The sequence below is a fragment of the Saccostrea echinata genome, unplaced genomic scaffold (genome assembly GCF_033153115.1).
Source record: "Saccostrea echinata isolate AGI-Se365-2 ecotype Australia unplaced genomic scaffold, CSIRO_AGI_Sech_v1 ptg000011l, whole genome shotgun sequence".
Taxonomy (NCBI): domain Eukaryota; kingdom Metazoa; phylum Mollusca; class Bivalvia; order Ostreida; family Ostreidae; genus Saccostrea; species Saccostrea echinata.
In genome coordinates, this window is record NW_026889760.1 from 1254758 (window position 1) to 1282610 (window position 27853).

Genomic DNA, 27853 nt, shown 5'->3' on the forward strand with positions numbered 1-27853 from the left:
GCTCTGTATAGATTCATTAAAAAAACCAAAACGGCGCCGCTGGAGGGCCAGATTAAAAATGATGTTTATTTAATCTGGTGAATTAGAAGTTCTTTCGGACGAATTAGTAATTCGGACGAATAAGATGTTCGTTCGAACAAATAAGATATTTGTTCTGACAAAATATAATAATTTGTTCGGACAAACTATAAATATTTGTTCGGACTAATTAAAAATTCTTTCGAACAAATTAGAAAATTGTTCGAAAAAATTTAATATTTGTTCGGACGAATTAGTACTTTGTTCAAAGAATTCATGTAAATTTGGACAAATTGTCTGATTGTTCAAACAATTCATGTGAATTTGGGCAAATTGTCTAATCTTGAGATTTGTATACCTGCTGAATTGACAAGACTCATCCCCTCTTGCAAGGTCATAAATATATATTACAAAATATATATTACAGAGAGGGTTAAATCTTATTTATTTCATACATAATCTTATTCACAAAAAAATGAATGGCTTGGGCAGCAGGCAAAGTCTATTTTAGCCCTCACCCTACAACAGGTTCAAGGTAAATACACCATATGGAGAAATTGAGTGCAGTTTATTCATGAGATTGCTTCCACGTGATTTATTTCTCATTAATATCCATAAGATACTGAATGATCTCGAAATTCCATTTCTTTAAATGTCAAAACCTGCAAGCCTCTTTCGTTTGTTTTTTTCTTCAAGGCTCCGTCATAGTTATATGGATAGAAATTTGTGTGAATAACAGATGACGACTCAGGACACCGTTTTCCCGATATAAAGTAGATCACACTGATGCAAAACATTGACTCAAATTAAAAAGGCCATCGTAACTCCTCATGGAATGGTAAAACAATATGTATTTTATGAAAATAGGCTCTGCTCTCTTCTGCACCTCTTAATCGGTGGAAGAACTCTGTCAACTTGTAATAAACACTTACATTTCCTCATAAAAAAAATGATAAAAACACCAATTCTGTGCTCTTTCCTTCATTTAAACAATATAATCTCGCTTCGGATTTTCAAATAAAAAAGGAGGTCACAACTTTCACTTTGGTATCAACAATCTTGTCATTTCCGGTAGAAGATATTAAGAAGAATCAAACCATCGGCGGAAGAACTTTATCCGAAATAGTTAGGATATAAAAATTCGCGATTTTTTGTATTTTCTCTACAAAAACCTTTATAAATTCGGCAGCCATTATTGTTCCAAATGGCCGATATGCAAATCAGCAGAATGAACACCATTTCTTCATATATATGTATTTATAGGTATAATACTAATTAAACAAACATTATTATAATAGAAAAAGAAACTACGAGAGAAAAAAAAACCCCCAATACAATGCAGTACCGGTTTGGAAATATTGACAAAAGCTACATACATGACATTCTTCAAATAAAACGTTTTGTTGCTGCTATATATGCTTTTACTGCTACAAATATTTGAATATTAATATCGAGTCCATGATCAGAACTACCATATAATAAAATTATATAAAATCAAGATCAGAGATCTGATCACAATCAATAATATTTTGAATTGTTTGGAAGAGTACATCCCTAGAAGATGTATATTTTGGACATGCAAAAAAAAAAAAATAATGGTAAGGCCAAACAAAAAATGTGTGTGCTTTGCAAGTGGCATTTAGATCTGGTGTGATAATATACAAGTCAACATTGGTAGGGACACCCTAGTTATGAATATGAAACAAATATTTTTAAATCAAAAATAATAAACCCACTAATAATCTTATTGATTTCTTTTTGTAAAGAAAAAGTCGAGGTGAACATCCTGTTTTTAAATCCATGTTTATAAATGAAATTAATAACTTTTATCCAGAGTAATTCTTATTTTATTTGATAATAAATATTGAACGATAAACTAGAAAACGGACATAGAGTACTGCTAAGAGCTGTCAGAGGAAATATATTTCATATTGTTAAAATTTTAAATTCTTACAATGAAAACTTTTTGCCTCATTGAAGACTTTATACTTCCAAGCTCATTTCTCATATATATTGGTACTATGTAAGTTGACTTTATTCAGGTAAATTCAGCTGTTTTGTTTTTCACTTTTCCCCATCAACTGTTTTTTTTTCTACTTTCGGTTTAAAAGAAACGATCCTGATTTAAACACTGTTAAATTATTTAATAATTTACAAGTTAATCGATCTTACACATTGGGCTATTTCTTGCGTAATCAATGCAATCAAATGATGTTTTCTCATGTTATCTTCTCCCTAACTCCCAAAAGCATATTACCTGGCCAGCTGTCTGTCTATTTATTTAATTTTGGCAAGCAAAAACAAAACAAAACAAAATACATGGTGCTGGAAAAAAGGAATGCTTCCGCGCTATGCTAGCTTGCTTTAGATTTAACACTATTAATTGAACACTTGCACTAAGTGTTGAAACGATGTTTTGCTTGGAGGCCGCCATTGCTGAAACTAAAACTAATACCGGAGCCGATGACGGAAAGCGGGAAAAATTCCAGAAAAAATATGAAAATTGCCGGAAAAAAGTTTAGGGTCGGGGGTATAAAATAGGGACGGTCGGGTAACCGGAACCACACATATTTTTTTTATTTGGCCTAAGCAACTTCAACAGAATCAATACAGTGTTCACACATTGGCGTTTCTGATAAACGTCTGTCTTCAAATTAATTGCATTATTTCTTAACTGTACTACATTGTACTTTCTTATTCCAAAATGAAAAAAAGTTCATTACCATTTTTACAAAAATAAGAATTCAAAAGATTCTTGAATGGAGATATTCCAGAAGCATTTTTAATATAGTCAGGCAACTTATTTAACTGTTTAACTGCTGATAGAAGGAAACTTTCCATGTATGATGTAGCTCTAATGTGAGGAAGTTTGAATTGTGCATTATTTTTTCTGAGTTATACATTTGTAGGAGTGGTTTGATGGACAATATGGTTCGATCAAGTCATAAAAATATTGAGGTGAATAGCTACTTATAATTTTATAGAATAATATCAATATATGAGCCTTCCTCCTTGTTTGCAAAATATCCCACCCTTATAAAAGCATATGTTTTTAAATAAATACATGCACCAAATTATGTGGCTATTTGAACCAATACATGTAACATACACAAGTTGGAACAAAGCATGTGATACTTAAGTCAGATAAATTGATTCCGATTATTCGGAAATGCTTGTCCAAAGGGTTCTCTTCTCCAAAGTTTATGGGTAAATTAATGCAGTATAATGATCTTACTGTAGCTATAGCAAGTGCTCAGGTTTCTCAACATCTATGAGAAAAAAGGGTCTACCCCAGTCCCATATCTGACACACGTAAAAGCTTTGTCATAAATTAATATTAGCTACAACTAAAGCACTATTTGCTGGTGGTGCTGAAATTTTCACCGTGGGGTACCAATGGTCAGTTACCATTTCGTTGAAAAGCCATATTTTCGTTGATTGTTCCTTGGAACATTCTAGTTTGAAAGATGCCTCATAATTAGCTGCAACAGTATGTGCAAACCAATTGAGTAACGTGCGTTAGCGTGTTATGAAAATTTGTACGCACTGTTGCAGTTACATGGGACTACATCTTTCAAAAAATAATCATTCAAATGCTTATATCTACATATTTTAACTCCCTGTCTTAATTGTCTGCAAATCTGCTTTATATGTGTTTTTTAAGTCAAAATAGAAATCATACTTCACCTTTCGACCTCCCCGTCCGTGCTATGGTGTTTAGAATATCGTAACTGTCCACATACTAGCAAATGCTTTCAATTACGAGGGTCGTTCAATAAATAATGCAGCAGGTCATCTAAAAGGAAGAAAAGTGTGTAATACATATTCTAAACATTTCCAATCCCTCAAAGTATTCCCCGTTATCCTTTACACATGTCTTAAGTCTGTACCCATAGCCAGAAAACCTCAGCATACCCACGCATCTTCAGGGATGTCCCAAAGACACTGATGAATATCACTTCCCATGACATATCTAATATTGTACAATCTTCCTTTGATTGTTTTCATGCGTTTTTAGAATAAAAAGATCTGAGATCTAGCGAATATTGGGAATGGCAAAGCTCTATAAATTTTCTTTTCTTCAGAATTTTACTTATTTTTCTGTGTGTATTTGCAGCAGCGTTGCATGGTACAAGAAAATTACCCTGGGGCGGTATTTGGACTTCCTTTGCAGAAAAATCTGTTTAACTTTCCTCAGTACAATTTGAACATAAAAGTTACCATTGATGGTCCTTCTTTTGGGTGTATCTACATGTTTTACTGGACCTCTTGAAAAAAAATGAGAACTAATAAAACATGCTTGGAGCCCTTGTTTCTTTGAACAATAATAAGAACAATCATAGCTTTTTCTTTCATTCCACATTTTATTATTGATCTTCCTTTTTGGCTATAAAAAGTGCACCCATGTTTCGTCATCCATCACACAAATTTATCAAATCTTCTATTTTGTTAAAATATGTGTTTTTAAGTAGACCGTTGGCACATTAAATGCTTATTTTTCTCTTAGGCAATTTAAAAAAAAAAATAAGGCACAAATCTGATAGAAATATTATTTTATTCATTTCAGTTGTCAGAATTCTATAAAATATGATGACAATGAAATGCTTAGTGTTCTAGCGATGTCTTTGGAAGTAAATCTGACATTTTCAGATATCATGTTGCACATTGCATCGATAATTTTTGGTGTCCCTGCAAATTTCTATCGACCATTTTTGACTTTTATATTTTAACTCTCCTTTTTAACTTTTGAATTTCTGAATCAATCTGAAAACTATACAGCGTTAAAGACTGTTCTTTCCACATATAAAAATCATATCTTTATTATGAGTTCTTCGGCGATTTATGTAAGAGGCACAGTTTTCACATATGTTCTCATTTTCATCTTTTTGGCTTAGATCATTTTTAAACAGTTTTCAGCTCAGTGTAATGACCATGCATACTTTAAATGCGTGTTTCTTTGTGAGGACGATATGAAAAATCATGGGGTTTTCTGTGATTAGAAGCTCCTTAATTGAACGTTTCAACTGTGAAAAATAAAAAATAAATTAATTTACTGTGATATACTGTTTATTGCATTATTTATTGAACGACCCTCGTAATCATGATGGATATTGATACAGGATCGACCTAAATAATTCTTTATTCTGTGATTAAATCATTCCTGTCTCTTTAAATGGCTGAAATCCAGGAATCTAAAAATCATAAATGCTTTATTTCATGTATCGCCAAACCCTCTAACTCCGTCACTTTCGGGAAACTCCGCGCTGTTTGTAAACGAATGCGATTATGACGTCATTTTTTGCATGCTGAAAATCTATAATCAAATGCCGAGATACTATAACTGTCAAGTTCAAGAATGCGTCAAAAACAAATAACAATAATTTATTTTATCCTTTCCCTTATGCGCTATTCTATCAATATCTCCGACATGCGCGTCAACATGCTCATTTTCACAGATCAGTCATTTTTATAAAAGTCTGTTTTAAAGGTTTAACTTGACATACCATGTTTAATACGGCTAAAAATATTTTATTTTTTGTCTACATTTGCCTTAATGCACAGCACGTTGAGATAACATTTGCGCGACATTATTACATATAAAATACGTTTAAAGCTATTTGTTTCTATTGTAAATATCTTTCCTTTAATAAATACAATTTATTATTATTTTAAATCTTAAAAACAATTTTTTTATGTATCCAAATTTAAGAAAAAGATATTTTAAAAAAACTAAACTGGAGAAAAATTGTCTTTAATACGTTGGCTAATTAAAGTAGAGGGCCCTGGAGACGGGGTCAGGGTTCATTGGACGTAATGTACACGGATGTGATACACGATCTATTTAGTGGTGTTTTATAAGCCTTATAATGCACTTTTTTCTTAATATGTTTAAGTTCATTACTAGCCATGTTGTTTATTAATGTAAAAAGAACTATGATTGAACGAAATTTTCCCGGAATGTATAATATACATGTACCTTTTGATTTTTTAAACATTATACCGCTAAAATGTTGGTGGTAAATTAGTAAGACCATATGATCAAATCAGATGAACTTTTGTAGAGACTGAGTGCTAATAAACAAATATTTAGAGAGTGTAGAATAAGTTCCGGGAAAAAATCCTCCCGTTGTTCCCGCTTTACAATTATTGAAATTATTCAGAGGCCCAAGCTAATGTCGAGTAAAAAAAAAAAAACTCTCTATATCTTAGGTCTATATATCTTGACGTGGGTAGACCACATATCGACAATACACTTATATATATAATTAGTATAACTATATGTAAGACATAACTTATATGACATTCGTACATGAAGAAGCTTTACATTAACATGTAATAGACTAAAACATGTAAAAGTCCAGAATTACTTTTAATATCTAAATATTACTTTTAGCATTGGCTGCTACCTTTTTAGAATGTATCGTATTTCGAGTTGTGGCATGACCCGGCGAGTTTTCTTTTGAAATCAGCCGTACAATAACTGCGGTACAGAACACTTTTTGTGGGCGTTTCTTATGCAAATGAGCAGAAACTGTACATTATCTGCAAAATAGTAAGTTTTATTTTTAGCGATGACGGAAAACTGAATCCGTATCTTAAATGATATAGACATTCAAATCGCATGATAGCACTGTTAGTATTTATTCAAAATCTGAGATGAATTAAGAATAGAATTTTACAACGTAGAGTTACCAGTGGCAGATTCAAAAATTTTAGAAAGGAGGAAGTGGGGGCAGTACACAAATGGTTTTCTTCGAAAAAATGTCCAAACTGGAAAATCGGGGAATTCGGGGGATAGATTTTTATAATCAGGCCTGATACTATGTGCGTGATCGTTACGTGTTGATAAATTAGAAGTGTATACAAGTTTAGCAAACATAATTTACGAAAGCCAAAAAGAAGGGAAAAAACTCAAAAGGGGGGATATTGATGCGCGCGAGTGAGTGCTGGAATTGCCTTTGGTTACTCTACATTTTGTTTCAAACATGAAGGTAATATGCCCCCTTTCTTTTATCTGTTTATTTCAATTTGGAGCCAAGAATTCTGTATGCACATGAATGACGACCGGTCGATGACATTGTCGGACATTTTTCACAGAATGCATCCTCCCCGAAACATTTTTGCTTCAAATACATTCCCACATGACTCTTATGTACATGTATCAAAATGGTTTGAACTTAATTCGTAGCTCAAATTTAAAAAAATGTAAAAAAAAAAAAAAAAAAAAAAAAAAAAAAAAAAAAAAACTATCGCTCTCACCTCAAGCCCCGCCATGTATCTCCGATAGAGTAGGAAATTCGTACTCTAAATACATGTATAACCTGTCGTATTCTCACTTTATTTTCACAGAACTTCATGTCGGCCTAGAAAACCTTCGAATTAATATCAAGTGAATACTAGATAGGACAAAATAACGAGAAATTTTGAGACTCTTCCTGTGCGATGAAAATATCCCAATTTGTTAGAACTTTGTACATGTTGTACATTCTTTGATGCTTCAAATCTCGAGAAACAAGAGCATGCTTTGATTCATTTGGAGAGAATTTTTTTCCCCAAATACTCATTTTACAAACAAATAAGTATAATAATGGAACATTAGGCAAACGTTTTGATTGCAGAAAAAGAAAATGACGCTTTACAAACAAGCAATATGAATTAACGATTACATGTACATACACCTTTAAAAAGTCTGCTCATTTGTTTTTGTTTTTGTTTTGTTTTTTTTTTCATATTTGCAATATGAATATTTTGAATTCTAAAATTAATATGGCTAAAGTGATTTTGAATTATTAAGGATATTTTTTCAATGAATTTCTCGAAATTACTTTTTTTCACAACTTATGAAATATTTTGTAAATTATCACTTCCATAAGGCAACTGTCATTGTTCTTTAAATTAAACATATAACAGTTTAGTTATTCACAATCTAATTGTTGTACAAACATGACATTTGCATAGCATTTTTAATCTACGCAGTATCTGCATTCATTTATTGGGTATTATCATACCTAATTACAAATACACAAATCGGCGTCATAATGTCATGAATATATAAATACATTTATCTCTCTCGAAATAATTTGAAACAGTTTAAATATATTGTTTAAGAAGCAAGAATTATGTTATATAAAAGATGGACCAAGAAAACATGTAGACACCAATATTCTAGATAATTCACTTGAAGTGTTTTGGCGGTAGTTTTGAAGTCATATACGAATTCTTGATATAAAATCGAGATAGATGAAGGTGTATTTACCAATATTGTAGACCCTGTATAAAAGTTTATCAGCTGGACAAGCCTTGTGAACATAATTGATGAATTAAGCCAATAAAACATAATTTTATAGATCAGCTCTGTTTTTGTTTATAGTCATCTTTTGCACCTAAAAGATAAGGTTTAGGCTTTGTTACGAAAAGTATTGGAGAAAAACAAACTACTGTCCAGTTATAATTAACTGTATTCAGTCGTGAGTATTTTTAAATTTAATCATTTAGAAACTAACTTTCAAATATTTTAAAAGACCTGGTGTTTCATTTTTTCCGATGATTATAGCCTTGAATACATCTATTTCTATCGAGTCATACAGCAGAAATATCTAAGTGAATTTCTAAAATTCATAACATCCCCCCTTCCGTTTTTTCCCCTCATAATGCCTTCAGAGTAAATTTGGCAAAGTAGACGGTTTCTGATAGGTAATCAGATTTTATAAGTGATAACAAATTATATCAATTTAATTTATTAACTATGCATACATTACAGATAGCATGTTAGTAATTTCAGAAAAACGTTTCAATATCATTAACAATTACAGACTGTATATACTTTTTATATATATATAGTTTTTTTTTCTTCCGAGAATTCAAATCGAAAGTAGGAAGTTCAATTCAACGATTAAGCGAGGCACTCGTCAGTCATCATGAGGTCGATATTTGAGCTTTTGCATGGAAAAATACCCTCTTTTGATAAGTTTTGGTAAGTTTTTACCAGAGAAATTACCTAACACATGTATAAATATGTTAACGGTTTGACCATCTGTATAATTTATTCAATCTGTTAAATAAATATATATATCTCTCTTTTACAAAATAAATCCTTTTGAATGGATATTTTTGTATGAAATATGTAAAGATCTCTTGGGAAAATAATTTATTTTGTAAATTCCGACTATATATATCAGAAGCCCAGGCATTTGTTTTGTAAATGAGTCACATTCCCCCTGGAAATAGAAAATAGGGGTCAACTCGTACAAGTGCATCTCCATCAGTTTATCTTTGGCAGGAAGGCTCACTGATTGGTACGGTGTATACAGCTATGAAATGTCGTGTAGCAAGTTAGCACTGTCAAAAATATATCTGATTATTTTCATTTCTACTCTCATAGAGTGGCATTTATAGAGAGATCATGCCAAAATATTTTTATTCAGATAATATGGTCTTACATGTGTATTATGAAAAATAATAAATCTCCATTGTTATAGGAATAAAGTAAGCTTCATTCATCTGATTTCATTTTTTTTTAAATATAAACACCTCTTAGTGTCTTTTTACAAAATCGGTATCTTAACCACATCGATAAGACATACAGTATATCAAGGTAAACCTATCGCGCAAGAATAAATAAAAAATAAGATCCATTAATCAATACTTACACGTATACATTAAATCAACGCACTTATATTACCTTATTTAGTAACTCCCGAAATGCATAAAGAAGGCAGAAGTTTAGTTTAAAGTCTCTATGTATAACAATAGAACTGGCAAATTATATTGACAAAGGTTAATAAGCTAAATAATGAATCAAAACTATTTACAGAGTATACAGTAATGTTTTTTTCTGACACCTGTACGTAAAGTTCCTTTGTTATCATTAAAACTTCTATGCTAGATGTACATTTTGGTTTATGTATATATTATTAGAATAATTACTAATTAGACCATAAACAATGACGAGGCCAACTTTAAAAAAAAAATGGTTGCCCTTTCCCGACTCAATTTTTTTTTTTTTCAACCTCCAGGAAAAAACAATTTTTTTTATGCATTTACAAAATAAGATTTTGAAAATTCAGCATTGATGTTGAAATTTTCTGGAATTTTTTTTTCACATCTACCTGCGTACCGACCCAATTGTTTCATCCTGAGTCGGGAGAGGGCAAACAAACATTATATTAAAGTTGGCCCGAACGGAACATACATGTACGAAAATCATGGTAATTGTTTGGCCACGGTATGAACTCTGGTGTTTGAAATAAATAGGTCAACTGAATAAAATTGATTAAAATATTAGTTGCAAATACATGTACATCATTACAAGTAAATACAGTACCGTAAATCTGGTTATTTTTGTTGTACAGTTTAGCCGTTCTGCTGTCGTATGTACATGTACCATGATAATACTATTTAAGAAACAAGAATTATGTTAAGTAGGATGGACCAAGAATACATGTAGACGATACACTACCAAATTAAACGAGTAGATTATAAAGTGTCGTGTTCATCTTAAAAAGCTTTTGTTATGGGCGACCATAACCTTAAATATGAACATAAGATATGCTGTGTTCTGATCATTCTTTGTATTAAAGATAAAAAGAAAAATGCAAAAGTTTTTAGGTATTTTACGGTGGTACATTTAGGACACGGTGTTTCATCCTCCTTCTATAAAATTAATGTTTTGTCAAATAAGAGCAACTTGCAAGACAGCCACACATAAAATCTGCTGTTTAGCTAACTTGAGAAGAAACTCGTGAGCTTTTCTGATCACCAGTTTTCCGGCATCCGTCCGTTTTTCCGTCCATCTGTCTGTCTATAAATATTAAATAATATTTTCGACTTCTCAAGAACTACTGTACCAATTTTTGCCAAAATTGGCACAAAGCTTCCGCCGGTTAGAGAGGTTCGAAATTGTTAAAATGAAGTGTCAAATCCTATTCCAAGGGTAGATAATCAAGAAAAGGCAAAAATAGGGTGGGTCGTTAAAAAATCTTCTCAAGAACCACTGGGTTAGAAGATATTCATGAAACACGTGAAAACTTCCTGAGATAAGAGTAGATTTCATAGCCCCTGTGAGTAGGGTGGGTCAAAATATGTAAGAAAAATCTTTAAAAATCTTCTCAAAAACCTCTGGATCAGAAGAGATGAAAGTTATCTGAAATCTCCCAGAGGAAGTAATATATATTCTAAATTGTAAAAATCATGCCCCGGGGGAGGGGGTAGGGGCCACAATAGGGGAACAAAGATTTACATTCAACCATAATAGCAATGAAGAATCACTGGACCTGAAAAGTTTAAACTTACGTAAAACCTTTCTAATATAAAATACATGCAGATTCTAAATATTAATAGAATAACAGGGATAGTTTGGGGCTAAAACAGGGGACCAAAGTTTTTCATCGGACTTAATATGAAATAATTTTTGCGGAATTCTTCTCAAGAACCAAAATCGCACAATTCATTTGCATAAATTCCCAAGTTGAGTGGATTCATTCTTTCTTCAAATTATGCACACTGGGTTTGATTTAGCTAAAATAATGGAACATATTTACATACACATAATGCATGTTTAGATAAAAAGTTTTTTTTCTCTATTGCTGCAAAGTAATAATAATATTGGTGTTGAAGCATATTCATGTAAAGTAGATTAATAGACCCTTAAAGCTACAGTCACGTGCCAAATTAAAAGTCACAAAATGGCGGAAGTGATATGTAGAGTTGAAATAATGGGCTTTGTTCATGGCCATATATCTCTAAATCTAATAAAGGTACTTACTCCAGAATTCCAATACTTAGTAATGCATCCATTGACTGCCAGAACAGCTCGGACTCGCTTTGGTAAAGATTGATACAACGATTTGGAGTTAGAGAGGTCCAGATTTCTAAAACATTGTCAATTAGGTCCTGTCTAGTTTTTATTTGAGAAATCCGTTTTTGAAGGGTTTTTTTCACAGTTCTCCAAACATTTTCGATAATGTTAATATCTGGAGATTGTGGGGGCCATTTCATGATGTTGAAGCCATTTTCAGTTTTCCACCTACAAGTCTCTCAAGATGTATGGACTGGTACATTATCTTCCTGAAAGATGTATGGTCTGTTCTGTTCATATTTGGCAATAACTGGCCAAAGATTTGCATCAAGAATTTCAGTGTACTTCCTGGAGTTAATATTCCCCTCTATACGTGTTAATGTACCAACAGCACCATAGGTGAGGCACCCCCAAAACATAACACTTAGCTGTGGAGTCTCTTGGTCACTGTAAATTCCAAGACAACGTGGCTTCCATTTTTCCTCATTTTTCTGTGAAAAAAACTTTTCTGTTTATTTCCCAAAACATGAGTTTCATCAGAGAATATAACTCGGGCCCAATCACGATTTACATTCCATCGTAAATGAGATCTACAAACGATTCTGCGCTTCAGTCTATTCTGTTTGGAAATGGTGGTGGTCTTCTTCACTACTCTCCCGTGATACCCATTTCATGTAATCTCCTTTGAACTGTGCGTTTGGAAAGCTTCTGTGGTGTATTTTCATTTTACAGATTAGAAATATCTGATAAAGTCCTTCTCCGGTTAACTTTCACAATATTTAAAAGTTTTCTGTCTGATCTTTCACTACTCTGCCTTTTTCTGCCACATTTTGACTTTCTTGCACTTCCTTTTGATAAACTGATATTTTCCTGGTTTTCATTCCTTTTCAAAAAATGACACACTGTAAATCTATTAATTCCCAAAATTTCCCCAATTTTTCCACCATTGTTACCTTCACTTTTGAGTGTTAGGATCACCTTTTTTTGCTCATTTGTCAAATTCTTACCCCTGGCACCCATTACTTGTATTCTGCAGACGACAATTACTTTATTTGTAAACAAAGACTTACCTCCCTTTGATCAGGCAGTAGGTGACAACTGAATTTATGCTTGGGTAAAAATGTTCTGGGCCAAAGCATCTTCCCATTAGTAAAACATGGAAATGAAAATGTATGACTGTGATACTTGACAGGTGAGTCAGCCATGTTGTTACTTTTAATTTGGCACATGAGTGTAGAGTGGGTCTATGATGTAAGATCACAATTTTTCGTTGTAATATAAAAATACTTTTAGAAATGCTCTAGAGAACAGCAGGGCTAAAGTTACTCGGGATTTTAAATGTGTTCTTTTCCGAGAGTTCTGCACATTTTTTTTTTATTTTGCATTTCGAAAAACCATCACTTAGATCATAAACAAATATCACACATTTCTTCTTATGATTGTTTAAATACCACTATATTTAAAGTGATGAATTATATTAAAATAGCTCTTTAACATTACACTATTTCAGAATCTATGACATAAACTTCCCAAGACAAAATCCATCATTCACGATGGACCCATTTGCAAGTGTTCCTAGTGTAGATCAGAGTAAGTGCTTCTTATGCCCTGTTCACATGGAGAGTTTGATTCGTAGTAAATTAATGCGAAGTTTGTTTGTTTGTATGTTGTTTTACGTCCCTCTCGAGAATTTTTACTCATATGGAGACGCCACCACTTGCCGGTGGAGAGCTGCATATTTTGTCCTCCACTCGGTACTTACGGCCATTGAGCAGTGAGGGGTCTTTTTCGTGCCAGCACCTAACTGCGACACGGGACCTCGGTTCATACGGTTTCATCCGAAGGACCGGTCTCCACGTTCCACAGTGGGATTCGAACCCGCGACGTAAGGATCAACTCCTTACTTCGCGACTCTAGAGCAGACGCTCTAACCACTGCGTCACGCGGGCGACTTTAATGCGAAGTTAAATGATGCGAATTAATTTAATGCGAATTAAATTGCGTTCACAAGACAGCTAATGCGAAGTAAACTAATGCGAATTATAATTTTATTTCTTCAACAAGGCTATTCAGTGAGGCTATTTTGACGTCATTTACAAATCACGTCATATTGTGCAGAGCAGATACACATAAATTTGACAAAATGTCATAGTGTCTGTGCACATTTTAGTGATTAACATAATTTTCCTTTGTTTTCTACTCAAAAATAGCTCAAGTACTATATTTGACCATCGACATGTGGTCTGTGACTAAATTCTGCCCTTACGCATGCGTCAAAATTTAATTCGAATTAGCTTTGCTTAGCGTTCACACGGAGCTAATATAAAGTAATTTAATGCGCAGTAAACTAATTCGAATTAAACTAATTCGCATAAAAATTCTCCGTGTGAACGCGGATCAAATTGAATTCGCAATAACTTACGTTTAATTCGAATTAAACTCTCCGTGTGAACAGGGCATTAGAACGTAATTACGTATACATGGTTTTATAAAATTTTGACAATAGCTTCTGCATGCTAGTTCCTTGAGGATGCATTGTAGTTAAAAGAGCGAATATACACTAAATATATATATATATATATATATATATATATATATATATATATATATATATATATATATATATATATATATATATATATATATATATATATATATATATATATATATATACACACACATATATACATTGTGCAGATGTAAACATGTGAGATATATATATAGATATATATATATATATATATATATATATATATATATATATATATATATATATATATTGAACTTAAAATGTTTGGAAATTTTTCAAATGAAATGATTTTTAGCAGAAGCATACTATTACATGTATCTGATCTTATTTCACAGTCTAAATATGTATACATTGTATGTGGACTGGCCAAGCAAATATTTTAAATTATAATTCCTATTTTGTTGTCTCCATGTAAAACAGTCATAAAATAATTCAATCAATGACCGCGTCACAATCTTACCCTGAACATTTTTCCTTTGCCAGGGACGAAATTTTAATTTCAAATTTTAATTATTTAGTGGGGCAGTGGGCATTGGTTCAACTTCAACAATACAAATATAATGGAGAAGAAAGCATAAGACGGAGAGACTACGCTTGCGCGTTCGCATTGTATAACCTAGCAGTGGAGCATTGCAATATATGCGGACCTTTCTTGAATATGCAGGAGGAACTGCCAAAAATTCTCAGCAATCGTTCGTTGGTTTTAAGTAAAATGGAGGACTTTGGATCGGCTTTGACGGATGCTCAACAATGCATTGGAATGAACCCTCTCTGGGCTAAGGTGATTTCTATTAGTTGGCGCACTTTTATTTAATATAATCATAATAAATATGTGATGAAAATTTCATAAAGTAGAGAATATAATATTTTTGCTGGTGACTCCTTTGAGATAATCCTGAGAAAAATAACCATCTGTTCTTTAAGAGTTTTGTTTGGTGATTCTTCAAGGAAAAGAATATTTTCTTCAAAATTTGAGGTAGGGGCAAAACTTGCATGATTTATGTTTCCTGTTCCTCAAATATTTAGATATTTAGAGCGCTACTTTTATTTCAGGGATATTGGCGGGCTGCCACTGCCTACAAAGGTTTAAAGGATTTTTATGAAGCTCTGAACATCTTAATACAAGGTTACAACGTGACGCTACCCCAACATGACCAAGAAATCACAATAAATTTCCTACAGGAAATCATCATTATAATAACCCAGCTTCACAGACATCAAGGTATTTCAAATAAGCATAGGGACCACACTTTTTGCCAGTTGTACATGTTCTATTTGAATGTCTAAGAGTTTATATATACGAGTATATATATATATATATATATATATATATATATATATATAGAAAGCATAAAGAAATTCACTTTTATAAGAATACCCACTTCCGCCCCAGCCCGGGGTTGAACTCTCGACCTACGGAATCCGTCTCCTAGCAGTACAGAACAGCGCGCGAGACCGCTCGGCCATCTAGGCAAATCACAGAACTTGCTTTCGATGCCGATGGAATTCTCGCGGCGCCGCCCTACACTGCACGGTCATTGAGAATGGAAGTGAGATACAGTTATTTAGACATTAGTGTTTTATTAGAGGATCGTTACCGATACACATTGTAAAGAAATTAATTTCATTTATAAAGCACATTTTACAACAACTCTTTAACTAACAAAACAGCCCTAAGTGAACTTATAAAAGTGAATTTCTTCGTGGTTTCTACATGTATATTTATATTTCTTCACTTAGGGCAGTTATGTCTTACTAGGTCTCGTCAGGTATATTTCTTTATAAGTCATGTTGCTCCTATGTAGATAACCATTATGACAAGGACACATTTTTGCATGAGGTTTATGAGACGCGTCTGATGGCAAAGAGTTAAACACTAATTAAAACAACCCTGCAATGTCATCCCTTTATTCTTGCTGTCTGAAGGTAACCTTAGAGTATATGCCTGATTTTAGCGTGTGATATCAATATTTTATCTTTCTTGCTACAGTGTACATGCAATATGTATCTTTCGAAACAGAAACAAAATCCAAATGTCACTTTTAAATTCTTCAAAATTTTTACGACAGGATTATGTTTTAAAAACGGAGAAAATCCAAATATCACAGGAATTAAATTCTAGGCTTCTCAGATGCTTATAAAAGACATTGTAGAAAACTTACTCCATAAGTCTGCATATAAACATTTACACAAATCTTGAGATAATAATACCGGTATAAAAAGTGGTAAAATCATTAGTGTCAAATCAAACAGGTGCATATTATGTTTGAAGTGCAGAAAGATAAAAAATATTGAATGAGCATCAACAAAGAAGTCAATTTAACAGAGCATGTTTTCTGTTAATTACAGGCTACACATGCCAACATAGTAAACGTAAAAAAACATTTTAAAAAATCCTACGGTCATTTGATTCTAGCATTGAGAATTCTATAAAGTAATAACTCAACAGGGACTCACATTATTTTCAGATCCACTTGCCCTTCGTGCAAGCATTCATGACCTAATGTAAGATAAAAAATATACGTTTCTATCAGAAATATCCACGTATCCAATCGGACAACAAGGTTGATACTTCCACTTTCCCGAACTGTTAATGTCTATTACTGCTCCTTTGCATATTAATACAGTAGATCATTATATAAGAAGAATAGGATATTACCGCAGTATATGTTTCGTACTTTTATTAACACTTTAAAATACCTGAAACTGAATGGCTTTTACTTAATTTTTTTTTATTTTATTTTATATGTAATTTTATTTTATTTATACATAATTATTTGACATGTATCTTCATCTAAAGTATCTTATCAAGTTTGTATGCACCAAGACTGTCTAGAGTAAAATAAGTTAAAGTATATGAACAATTTTTTCTGTGAATGCCTCACTACTGGTACATTGTACACTGTAATTATGAAAAAAAATATATAATTGGGCATATTTGGAAATTGCTTAAATTTTGAATTTGTGAAAATCTATTATCAAGAATCAGATTTGTTAAAATTGTTAATAAAGATAGAATATGTTACCATTCCTTATGTAGAATCAACAATGTGTTTGCTCTGAAAGAATATATTTCTCTTATCAAAGAAAGAGACAAACATCTTTTTCCTGCAGGTGACTGTGACTCCCTTTTGGCTGAACATGAAGAATTAAACATCGAATCTCTCGAAGCCGAAGCCCAAGAGAAACTTTTACAACGGCTGGCTAGCAGTCACAACTGGGAAGGCATAAGCCTACTTATTACCGGAGAACACAGGGGTCCCAGGAGTTCCTTGGATTTCTGCATTCCAAACGTTTCTGCCAAAAATATCTTGATAGCTCCTCTTTTAAAGGACCTTTCTGTTTCTGACTTGAAAAGATTTGGAATGCAACTTGCTGTTGCGCTTCTAAAAAACGGTGCCTCTTATCAGGATATCGAAGTTGGTAATGGAACTCCAGCTCTTCATCTGGTGCTCGTTAAGACTTTGGAAACTGGTAAAAGTATTATTTGTATTATCATTATGAAAATATTACAACTTGTAAAGTAAAACTAATCCGGATGTTGTAGAATCCGAAGTCTTGTCTAATACAGTATAACTATATTTGCGATAATTCTTTGTGAACATTCATTAACAAAATTATTTACCTTTTGGAACTAATTACTAACAAGTCTTGATATTTTGACAGGGAATGACGGGCTAATTAAATTGCTCTTCAGAAATTATTTGGACACCCAAGAGAAAAAGGACGCAGTAGATAGGAGTGGCAACTCAGCTCTTCACGTCATCGTTCGGTTCAGACCTTGTAGCGAGGAAAGGAATTCGTTACTATTGCTTTGCATTCAGTGTGGTTGCAACGCTTTTATTTTTGACGAAACTGAAAAACTTCCAATCGATTATTGTGAATCGAATGATAAATGCTTCGAATCTCTGTCAAGAATATTTAGTGATACTGGTTTGTTGAATTGATATTTAACAGATTTAAGAGCTACCATTTTATTGCATAAAATCTTCCATTTGACCAATTGTAGAATATACACATACTTGAAATTTCTATATTTCCTAACTACTTTTTAACTACATTTAAACGAGAATTTATTCACACACTCTCTCTCAGTTTTTAGAGACCAAAAAGATGATATGTATAAAATGCTATTTTCTATTTTCTTTTAAATTAGAAGTTGTACGAGAACATGTTGTTGAACTCAAAGAAAAAGGAAACGCTGCTAAGGAGGAGAAACAATACGAACAAGCTCTCATATATTATAGCAGAGCTATAAACTTGTCAAGACGATGTGACAACTTACAAAGAGACGGTGCTGTCCTACTCACCAATAGATGTACAGTTTATACGGAACTTAACCGTCTAGAAGAGGCCTTATCAGACGCCGAGATGGCAATTAATATGGACAATACATGGATGAAGGTAGTAAAGTTTTAGTCATCTGTTATGCAAATTCTTAACAATATTTTTTCTGCGGCATTATGTGTTTTTTCTGCTTAATCCCCCCCCCCCCCCACTAGCGAACGTGTGCGCCGTATGCCAATTTCATCCCCGGTAAAATGTAGCCAGAATTGTTTTCTCTCTCAAACAATCACATTGACCAAACTGACTGGCCTCCTTGAAGTCTATCTTTTTCTCCAAACAAACATATGTAAGTGGACGGTAAGGTTTGAAAGCGTCGGAGTGCCCCAGCTACCCTCTAACAAGTAAGGACTGCCCTGTCGGAAGGGTTGAATAATATCCCTACGGGAAAGATAAATGCACTTATGAACTCCATCAAGAGGAGAATGAAGGTTGTCACAGATTTACATTCTGCAAATGCCTTTTATAGTCTATGAATTGTCTTTTTGTGTATTTTTGTTAAACATTATTTTGAAAAATATTCTCTCGTTACAATTCGATGTAAGTATATTAGTCCATGTACTACAAATGTATTAATTATTAGAATATATGTACTCTCAATTCATTTGCAACCTTTTCTGAATGGAGTTTTTATATAAATTTAATTTCTTTGATAGGGTCATTGGAGGAAATCTCAGTTGCTTCGAAGAAATGGACAGAACTTTGAAGCCTTTTCTGCTGCTATTGTAGGACTGAATGTATCCGGAATTTCCCAGAAAGACAAATGCGAACTTGCCATTGAAATTGTTAAATCATTTCAATACCTATCAGGTAATTATACAAGCATGATATCCCCGAATGTCATTCAAATATAAGCTTACAGCAAGAGTGAGGGACATTAAATCTCAGTCTATCTGTCTATCCATCTGTCAGTCTTTCTGTCTGCCTGTGTGTTAGTGTGTCTGTCATAAAAACCTTTAATCTTGGTCATAACTTTTGAATGAGAAGAGATAGGGCTTTCATATTTCACATATACAGTACCTGTCACAAGACCTTTCCACATATACTAAATGATTTTTGACCCTGTGACCTTGACCTAAAAGTTTGACCTACTTTTCTAGAATTTAAACAATCTTTAATCTTGGTCATAACTTTTCAAATGAGAAAAGATAGGGATTACATATATCACATGTATATTATTTCAAAACATAATACTATGATTTTGCCCAGTGACTTTGACCTTTAAGTTTGAACTTCTTTTCAAAAATTTTAACTTTGGTCATAACTTTTGCCCAAGAATATCATATTTCGGATTGTATTATAATATTTGACCTCATTACTTTAATCTTGAAGTTTGATGCAATTTTGAGAAGCTTTAAGCTTTACCATAACTTTTATTAATTCAGTAATATGTATATTTTTTGTGTGATGCTTCCGCATGACACACAAACAAGACAGTTACAGTACACCATTTTGAAAATAATTGCATCCCGACCACTAAGACACCGAAAGCAGGGGAAAATCATTCTTTGAATTTGCTTGCTTGTTTGTAAACATAACTTTTGTTCATTCAGAAATAATCATTGTACGGAAACAAATATAAATCTCTCTTTTCAAAAAATCAAATGTACATGTATGTTTACAATTTTATAAAACCATTAGATTTGGAGAGGAAGGAAAAGTACAATACCTTCTCAGACTATCCAGTTGATATGTGGCCTTCTGTGTTACAAAGACTAAGCAAGGAGGCAGAATGGTTATGCATAAAACACCTGGTTATTGGAATAGAACAAAATGATGGTAATTATATATGAAAATATTTCTTTGACGAACAATCTGCATTTCGTCTATTTTAAATGCATGTAATTTTTGTTATAACTGTTTTGTACTTCATAATTTTCTTGATTTACTCAGAAGCAAAAGGTATTGCAAGGGATACAGACTTCAGCACTATAAGATACAACAATTTATTTACGTTCATCATACAGCAACAAGATTTGAAGGCTGTTAGTTCATGGATTGTCCCCCTTGTCGTACATATCACCTCAACACCAGAAGGAAACAACTTATTAAGATTCAAAGAATGGGAGGGCGACACGCCTTTACATGCAGCAGCAAGATTTTCCTTGATTACTGGTAAAAACATTTCCTTCACGTTTTACATTCTAGTGAAGCATATTGAAACGTATGAATTCCAGGCTTCTTTATATTTTTTTTTCGATATTCAATATTGAAATATATAGGGCTGTATCAATAGATCAGTAATTAGGTTATGATATTCAAGAGTATATCGTACTGAAACATTAACAATGAATGCGTATCAGTCAGACACTTTGTCTGAGAATCAGTGAAAAGTTGGATATTTCAAATATTAAAGATTGTATTTGACTGTTTTGTAATCAAATTGATCTATAAATAAATGTTAAATGAACATAAAGATGGTACATCGGAAACAGTTAATGCATTACAATAAACTAGTTTTTACACGTTGGTTTTACAAATGTTTGCAGGTTGAATAAGAAGTGTATTTTATAATGACAGTAAGATAAGGACTAAAAGATTATATTAGAAAAATAATGTTCAAAAAATTTAGGCATTAAATGATTTAAAAGACTTTGAATCTTGATGAAAAAGATATAAAAGTTCAAATATATCTTGTTTTATGAAAATTGCCTTTGTTTTATTCATATACCTATTCATTGATCTTTTTACCATCCAAATTCAAGGAAATTCATCAATGCTGTTGTGCATGGATAAAGTTCCACAAAAAATGAATATGTTAGACCAGAACGGGAATTCGCCACTTCATTCTGTAGTCAAATTGCCTCAACCGTCTCAATTTACCGCATTTCCAGAGGTTGTGGAAAAACTTCTACAAATGGGCGTTTCACCTGATCTAAGGGATGGAAAGGGAAAGATGGCTGTAGAGTATGTCGATCAGTGTAGAGATCCCAAAGTATTTCAACTGCTTTCAGAGAAAAATAGAGGTACTTGTAACTACTATCTAATGCAATGATTTAGGCAATTTAGCATCAAATAGCATATGATACTGTGATGTTATTTTGATTATTTTTTTATTCTAGTGTGATTTCAGACATGTTTACCTTCACAGTGTTCCCGTATTTTGTAAAATTTGCAAGTAAACAGAAGCTTTAAGAAATGGAATGCTTAATACTAAATGAACCTGATTCAACCTCTGATGAATTCAGAATGCATTCCTACGTGAAAGGTTGTGTGATAAAACAGCAATATTGTTAAAAAAATTGTTATTCCATTCTATATATTTATATACGACAAGATTTAATCGACAAACAGCACCAACGAGTTGAATTTCCAGCTAAAATATTTTGTCATATTTTCAATACATTGTCCCCCTTGTCGAAATAGTGTGAGTTTCTCTGGGAAAGGGGTGGAACACGACGATTTTTTGTAGGTTAGACACAAAGTTCACTTGACTTTTTCAGCATATTAGATTCTGTTTTTCTATGATTATTCATATGAGGAAAAATAAATTTATTGCTTAATTTGAATTTCAGGCATAATTATTGTTTGTTATCTCGACATTTCATATAGAGTGTTAAGTATTGGCAAGTTTTTCGTGGTATTGATGAGAACTATTAAATGTTAACCACTTCATCTAAATAAGAAAGGTCAAATCTGATGATAAGTTTACGAAGTTTCAGGATAAAATCTTAATGACAAATGTCATATGAAATACGAAGATATAACAAAAGAGGTCAAAGGTCTGCAATTTTATATTCAACAAAATTTGATCTTGTTTCTCTCAAAGTACAGATGAACATTTGTATTTAGTTCTTCTGATTGGTGATCATAGGCAAAGCCTTGCAACTTTCTACATGTATCTGTTCCTCTTTCACAATCGACGAAATTAACTTAAAATTGAGAAAGGACAAAATTGCGGACATCAGATTTTTAGCTCAACTCCAGAAGACGAGCTTATACGCCACGCTCAGGGTTGGTGTGGCATCCCAGTTTCAAGAGTTTGGGGCATATCAATATCTATGTAAAATCACACCTACTATTTAAGAATGACCAGCATAAAACAGGTCCATCCCCATTTCTGTTCAGTCCGAAAAAGAGCAACGTTTTATGGATGATACATCTTGAAAAGTAAAATACCAGAGTTGCATTAAGGTTAAATATCCCTCTGTTCCAAATTTCACCAATTATTTTTTTAATTTCCAACATTGCTTTTCATCAACAACAATAGCATTAGATTCAAATGGAAAGTAGTTTGAAGCATGAAGCATTGCTTACTTTTTTCTGAAATGAATATTATGTCTAATCTTGATAGGAAGGAAATTTAATATGGTGAATAGAAAGATCAATAATTTTTTGTCTCTTTATAAAATTAAAAATATGAGGTATATAGGAAAATAATATTTACTATCATACCTATCTAATTCACATTAAAAAAAAACATAATGAAGCGTTGCTTTATAAATCAGAATATCAGATTGTTTCCTGTGCTTGTAAAATAAAAATGCATCCACCTACAAGAGTTATCTTTCCAACTACAGGAGTTATCCTTAATTTGATATTTTAGTGAAAAAAATAATTAATATTAATTAATTGATTATTAAAATTCTGCATCTGAAATTTCCATTACAATTAAAAGAATTATATGTTAAGAGATAGATAGGTCTAAATTTTAACAGTTTAACTGAGTGTAAATATTTTAGGTAAACTATTATAAGTAATTAATAAAAATATTGACGATGGAAAATAGAAATCAATATTGTTGAGGTTTAAATGAGTTGATTTTAAAATGGTCCTCAATATTAAACTCTGTTAAGGCAATTTATTGGATTGCTTGGAATAATTTCCTTCGAAAGTTATCTGTCTTATCAGAGGGATTTTACACCTTAAATGCTGCCTCTGACCTATCCATGTGATTGAACGTTTGTCTTATTTTGGGTAAGCTCATTTTCAAGTCAATATAAACGCAACCTTGATCAAACCTGCATGCATGATGGATACAACACCGCCTCACTCAGTTAGAAGCTTTCGCTCTACCTGTACGAGGGTTGTTAGGAAAGTTAGTGGACTTCTGTCATTCCTTTTTAACTTAACGTCATATTATATCCAAATTTGATAGAAATGTGTTATTAAAAATTTCAAAAATATCGTGATATATTTCAAACTAACTCGGAAGTAAAAACTGTGAAAATGGGATCGTGGAGCAGGCAGAAGTTTGGTAATTTACAAACAATTCACTAAATAATGTCTGTAGTCAATCACATCTTTGTAAAATGTTACAAACACGATAAAAATTCTGGATGCTCAAATTAAGAATTGTTACATTCGTTTCATATTCCATGCTATGCCATAATATTTTGCTTCGTTGATAAGAAATCAATTTCAGATGATAGGTACTCCCATTGAAAAAGGTAGAAAAGATGACTTCATACATGTGGAACGTCAGGGAGCAGCAATTAACGATACAGTTGTGTTGCACTCTAGAAAACTCCAGAATAAACACATCTTTTTTTTTCAAAATGAGTCGTATATATGTGTGTTTGAATGATACAGACTCTGTATGAGACGAGGACGATGTGGAAGGAAATGGATCATCTTTAAAAATCTTAGCAAAAGGTTTAAAGACTTAGTAATGTCGTGTAAAGAGATAAATACTTCATGATGTCGATCGTGTGGAAGCAGTTATGTGATAAAAAAATTAAAACATGGACAAACAAAATTATGCTAATGGAACAATTTTAAGCAAAGTGAAATTTAAGTGATAGAAAAATAAATTTTTAATGAATGGATATTGGGCCAGACTGTTTAAAATGTATAAGAAGAGTATTTTTAGAAACTCATGACGCTATGTTTTTGACCTTTTATTGTTGTTAAATGTGTTCCGTGGTTACAAAACATGTTGATTTTAAAGTTAAGTTACTATGTTTCTATAAAAGTGATCCGATTTCTTCCTCTTGTCATTATATTCGAAGTATCATATGTTGCACTTTCTTAAAATGACAATTACCTTATTTGCTCAGTTGTATGTAATTACAGAAATTGATGAATCTCTGCAGACCCTTATAGAAAAAGAAGAGCACGTTTCCGAAAACAAACAAAAAAGGGACTCTAGTGTAGACGAAACAAAGATTCAAACTGAGGACAATCAAGCAGCAATGTCGGATTTAAAACGTGGTCAGGATATGAAAAATAAAGACGAAACCAAAGTTTCCTCAAAATTACCGTCCAAATCTTCGGGAAAAAGTGAATTTAAGGTTCATAAAAATGAAGGTGACCGGGCATTTAAAGCGAAGAAGTTAAAATCTGCCTTGGAATCATATGGAAAAGCTAAGGATTATATGAAAGCAGCAAGCAAGACTGAAATAGTAAACCTATTTTGCAAGATAACAGATTGCTTTCTTGGTCTTGATCAACACTTAAATGTTATCGAAGAAGCCAGATATTTCAGAACATTCATTGAAAACTCGTATCAGGTAAGAATAAGTCTTATCTATTTTATTTATAAGAATTATAATTTTAAACTATAGATATCACAAAGCTGTTTCAAATTTTGATGATTTTTTTTTGTTCTTTTTTCCTAAGGCCCAGCTGCGACTTGGAAAATCATATGCTGGTTTGCAACAGTATAAAGAAGCCTTTTTCCGATTACGTAATGCTTATGATCTCTCTAGTAGTTTAACAGATGTGAACTTGGATGATCTCTTGTTTGAAATCGCCAGTGTATATGCTTCTTGTGTCAATGAAGGTATGATAAATGCAATTAAAAGTGGTCTTGTTCTAATACGATACCTGTATATCAGCAGCTCACAATATCTAAAAAAAAATGGTATGGACGATCTGAGAAACACAGATCATTCTAATGAAAATGAGTAGTTATTACGCACAAAGAAGATCGAAGGTTATAAATTCGAATTTTAAGCTGTCACCTGAATGTGTTACTAAGTATGTATCCTTAAAATATTTTTACTAGGTTTCCGAACCATTTGTTTACCTTCCTGAATCTTTTAAGCATTTCAAATAGGTAAATACAGTGCTACACTACTTGGGGGATTTCAGTTCAGCTTAATGAAACTCTAATGCGCTTTACGTTGTCAGTGACATCACTGTACATCCATTTACTTTTTTTATTCAAAATAGAACAAGGAAAATACTTTAGCATTATGTCGTTTGCTATAGAATTGATTTATTTCAAATGCAAAATACAATATTTATAAAAAAAAAAAATCGGTAAAACCGATAAAGTATTCCCGCATTGTATTTAAATGACTTCGTAGAAGTTAGTCTTATCATAATTGGGTATATGTTTCCATTTCTATTAAATAGCCCGAAAATTAAGATGTGTGTCTTCTGATGATAATACAGAATACCTTCTACCTATATGTAACATGTTTTCCCCAGAATACCTGCCGTGAATATGTGCATTTTGTGCTTGCGCTCAAATGCGTTAGCAATGAGCAGAATTTATTAAAAAATTCAAGAACTCTCACTGAATTCTTCAATTCGATACACCGACACGGTAGCTCAGTCGGTAGAACGCTCGCTTCGTGATCGGTAGGTCGTGTGTTCGAATCACTGACTTAAGTCGTTCAAAAATGGATAGCAACTGTTCCTTCGACAAGCACTCGGTACTTTGGAGTTAAAGTTGCGGGTTTTTCAGACGAGATCTTAAAAAATGAGGCCCCATGTCACGGTAGGCGTTGGCACGATAAAGAACCCTCGCTGCTCAATGGCCCTAAGTGCCGAGTAATGGTCTAATTTTGAAGCCTCTCACCGGTATATAGAGACTCCTTTATATGGGTGAAAAATCTCGAACGGGACGTTAAACAACATACAATTAATCAATCAATCAATTTGATATTTAAATTTAAACAACTTTCAATATTCGTGTTCACTCATATGGCGGCAAGATATATACGAGGAATTTGATGAAAAAGACACAACTTCTACTACTATTGATTTTTTGTTGTTTTTTTTTACTGATTGTAAGCGACAAAGTCCGCCTCGAAACCAATCTATATCACAAACCGTATGACTTCACCGTATCCATCGTCAACTGCCTTGTTAATATTGTAATGTACCAATATCGCTTGAATATAGTTCCCAGCTGATTCGGTGCCTAAGATCAAGTTCTGAGTATGATGTCAAAGTTGAAGTGTGATGCTACTCTGGACATGTCTGCTCCATATTCCGAGAAAACTCTGGTTTAAAGATATCAAGTTTGGTACAATGGTACGCAGTTAGGAGTAGTATCCGCCTTGGTTGTTCATGATGCTGGATATAAAAGACTTTTATTTATATTCAGAACCCTTTAAAAACTTTGTATGAAAAAAGAACACACTTAGTAGTATCTGTCCATGATCAAAGAACTTTCAATAACATTAACTTATTTTAAAGTTGCACTCTCTAAATATTACTTAACGCAGACATACATGTATACATGAATGTATCTAAAACATTTTCCTACTACATCCGGAGTCTGAATTTTGATTGATTTTACCTAATGATGCTTTTTAGTTTCTAGCTCTCTGGTCGATTTAATAAAATTATGTATTGTATTGTATTATGTATTATTGTATTTTCTCCATTTTTTAAGATAATGAAAACTAGATTTGTTTATATAATCGATCTTTCTTCCTAACATAATCACAAACATATCCTACAGAGTTTGATATAAAGTTGCCAGGACATTTGCTTATACATAACAAAATATGAATAATTAGAATCGTCTATAATTATAAATTTCAGTTTTATTTTTTTTTTCATTAGAGATTGAGTACTTCGAAGTTCAAGACTTGGAGCGCTTTTGCAAATGTGACTGGGTAAAGGCTCTCTATAGACTGATTCAAAACGACGAATGGTATGCAGCAGGGAATGTATTTATGGATTTATCAAACTGGTGCGAGAGATTCAAATATTCATTTGATCTCAAAATACTTTGCAACATAAACAAAGTGCGGGTACACCCTTGGGTTATTCAACTTTTAGTTGAACTATTGGAAAATGGAAGCGACTATCATACACTCTTTATAGAAAAAGGCGAATCTTTCCTTCATGCATGCGTCAGACTCACATTGGCAACTGGTATGCACTTCTACATAGAATGAAAGTGAAGAAATCACTTAAATACTTACATATGCATATTTAGGATGAATTTCTTTCAATTTAGACAAATATTGCTTTTTGCC

General features: G+C 32.6%; 1 protein-coding gene across 1 annotated transcript in view; it reads left to right on the top strand.

Annotated features, from left to right (window-relative positions):
• The first annotated feature begins 13368 nt into the window (after positions 1-13368).
• Positions 13369-27853, top strand: part of LOC133184825 (uncharacterized) — a 64746-nt gene continuing 50261 nt past the window's right edge. The window contains exons 1-13 of the mRNA XM_061319908.1: positions 13369-13405; positions 14864-15126; positions 15399-15567; positions 17460-17819; positions 18012-18278; positions 18502-18749; positions 19346-19499; positions 20331-20468; positions 20583-20804; positions 21395-21655; positions 24705-25141; positions 25251-25413; positions 27435-27749. Coding sequence (XP_061175892.1) covers positions 13369-13405; positions 14864-15126; positions 15399-15567; positions 17460-17819; positions 18012-18278; positions 18502-18749; positions 19346-19499; positions 20331-20468; positions 20583-20804; positions 21395-21655; positions 24705-25141; positions 25251-25413; positions 27435-27749 — 3034 coding nt within the window. The remainder of the gene's footprint in view (positions 13406-14863; positions 15127-15398; positions 15568-17459; positions 17820-18011; positions 18279-18501; positions 18750-19345; positions 19500-20330; positions 20469-20582; positions 20805-21394; positions 21656-24704; positions 25142-25250; positions 25414-27434; positions 27750-27853) is intronic.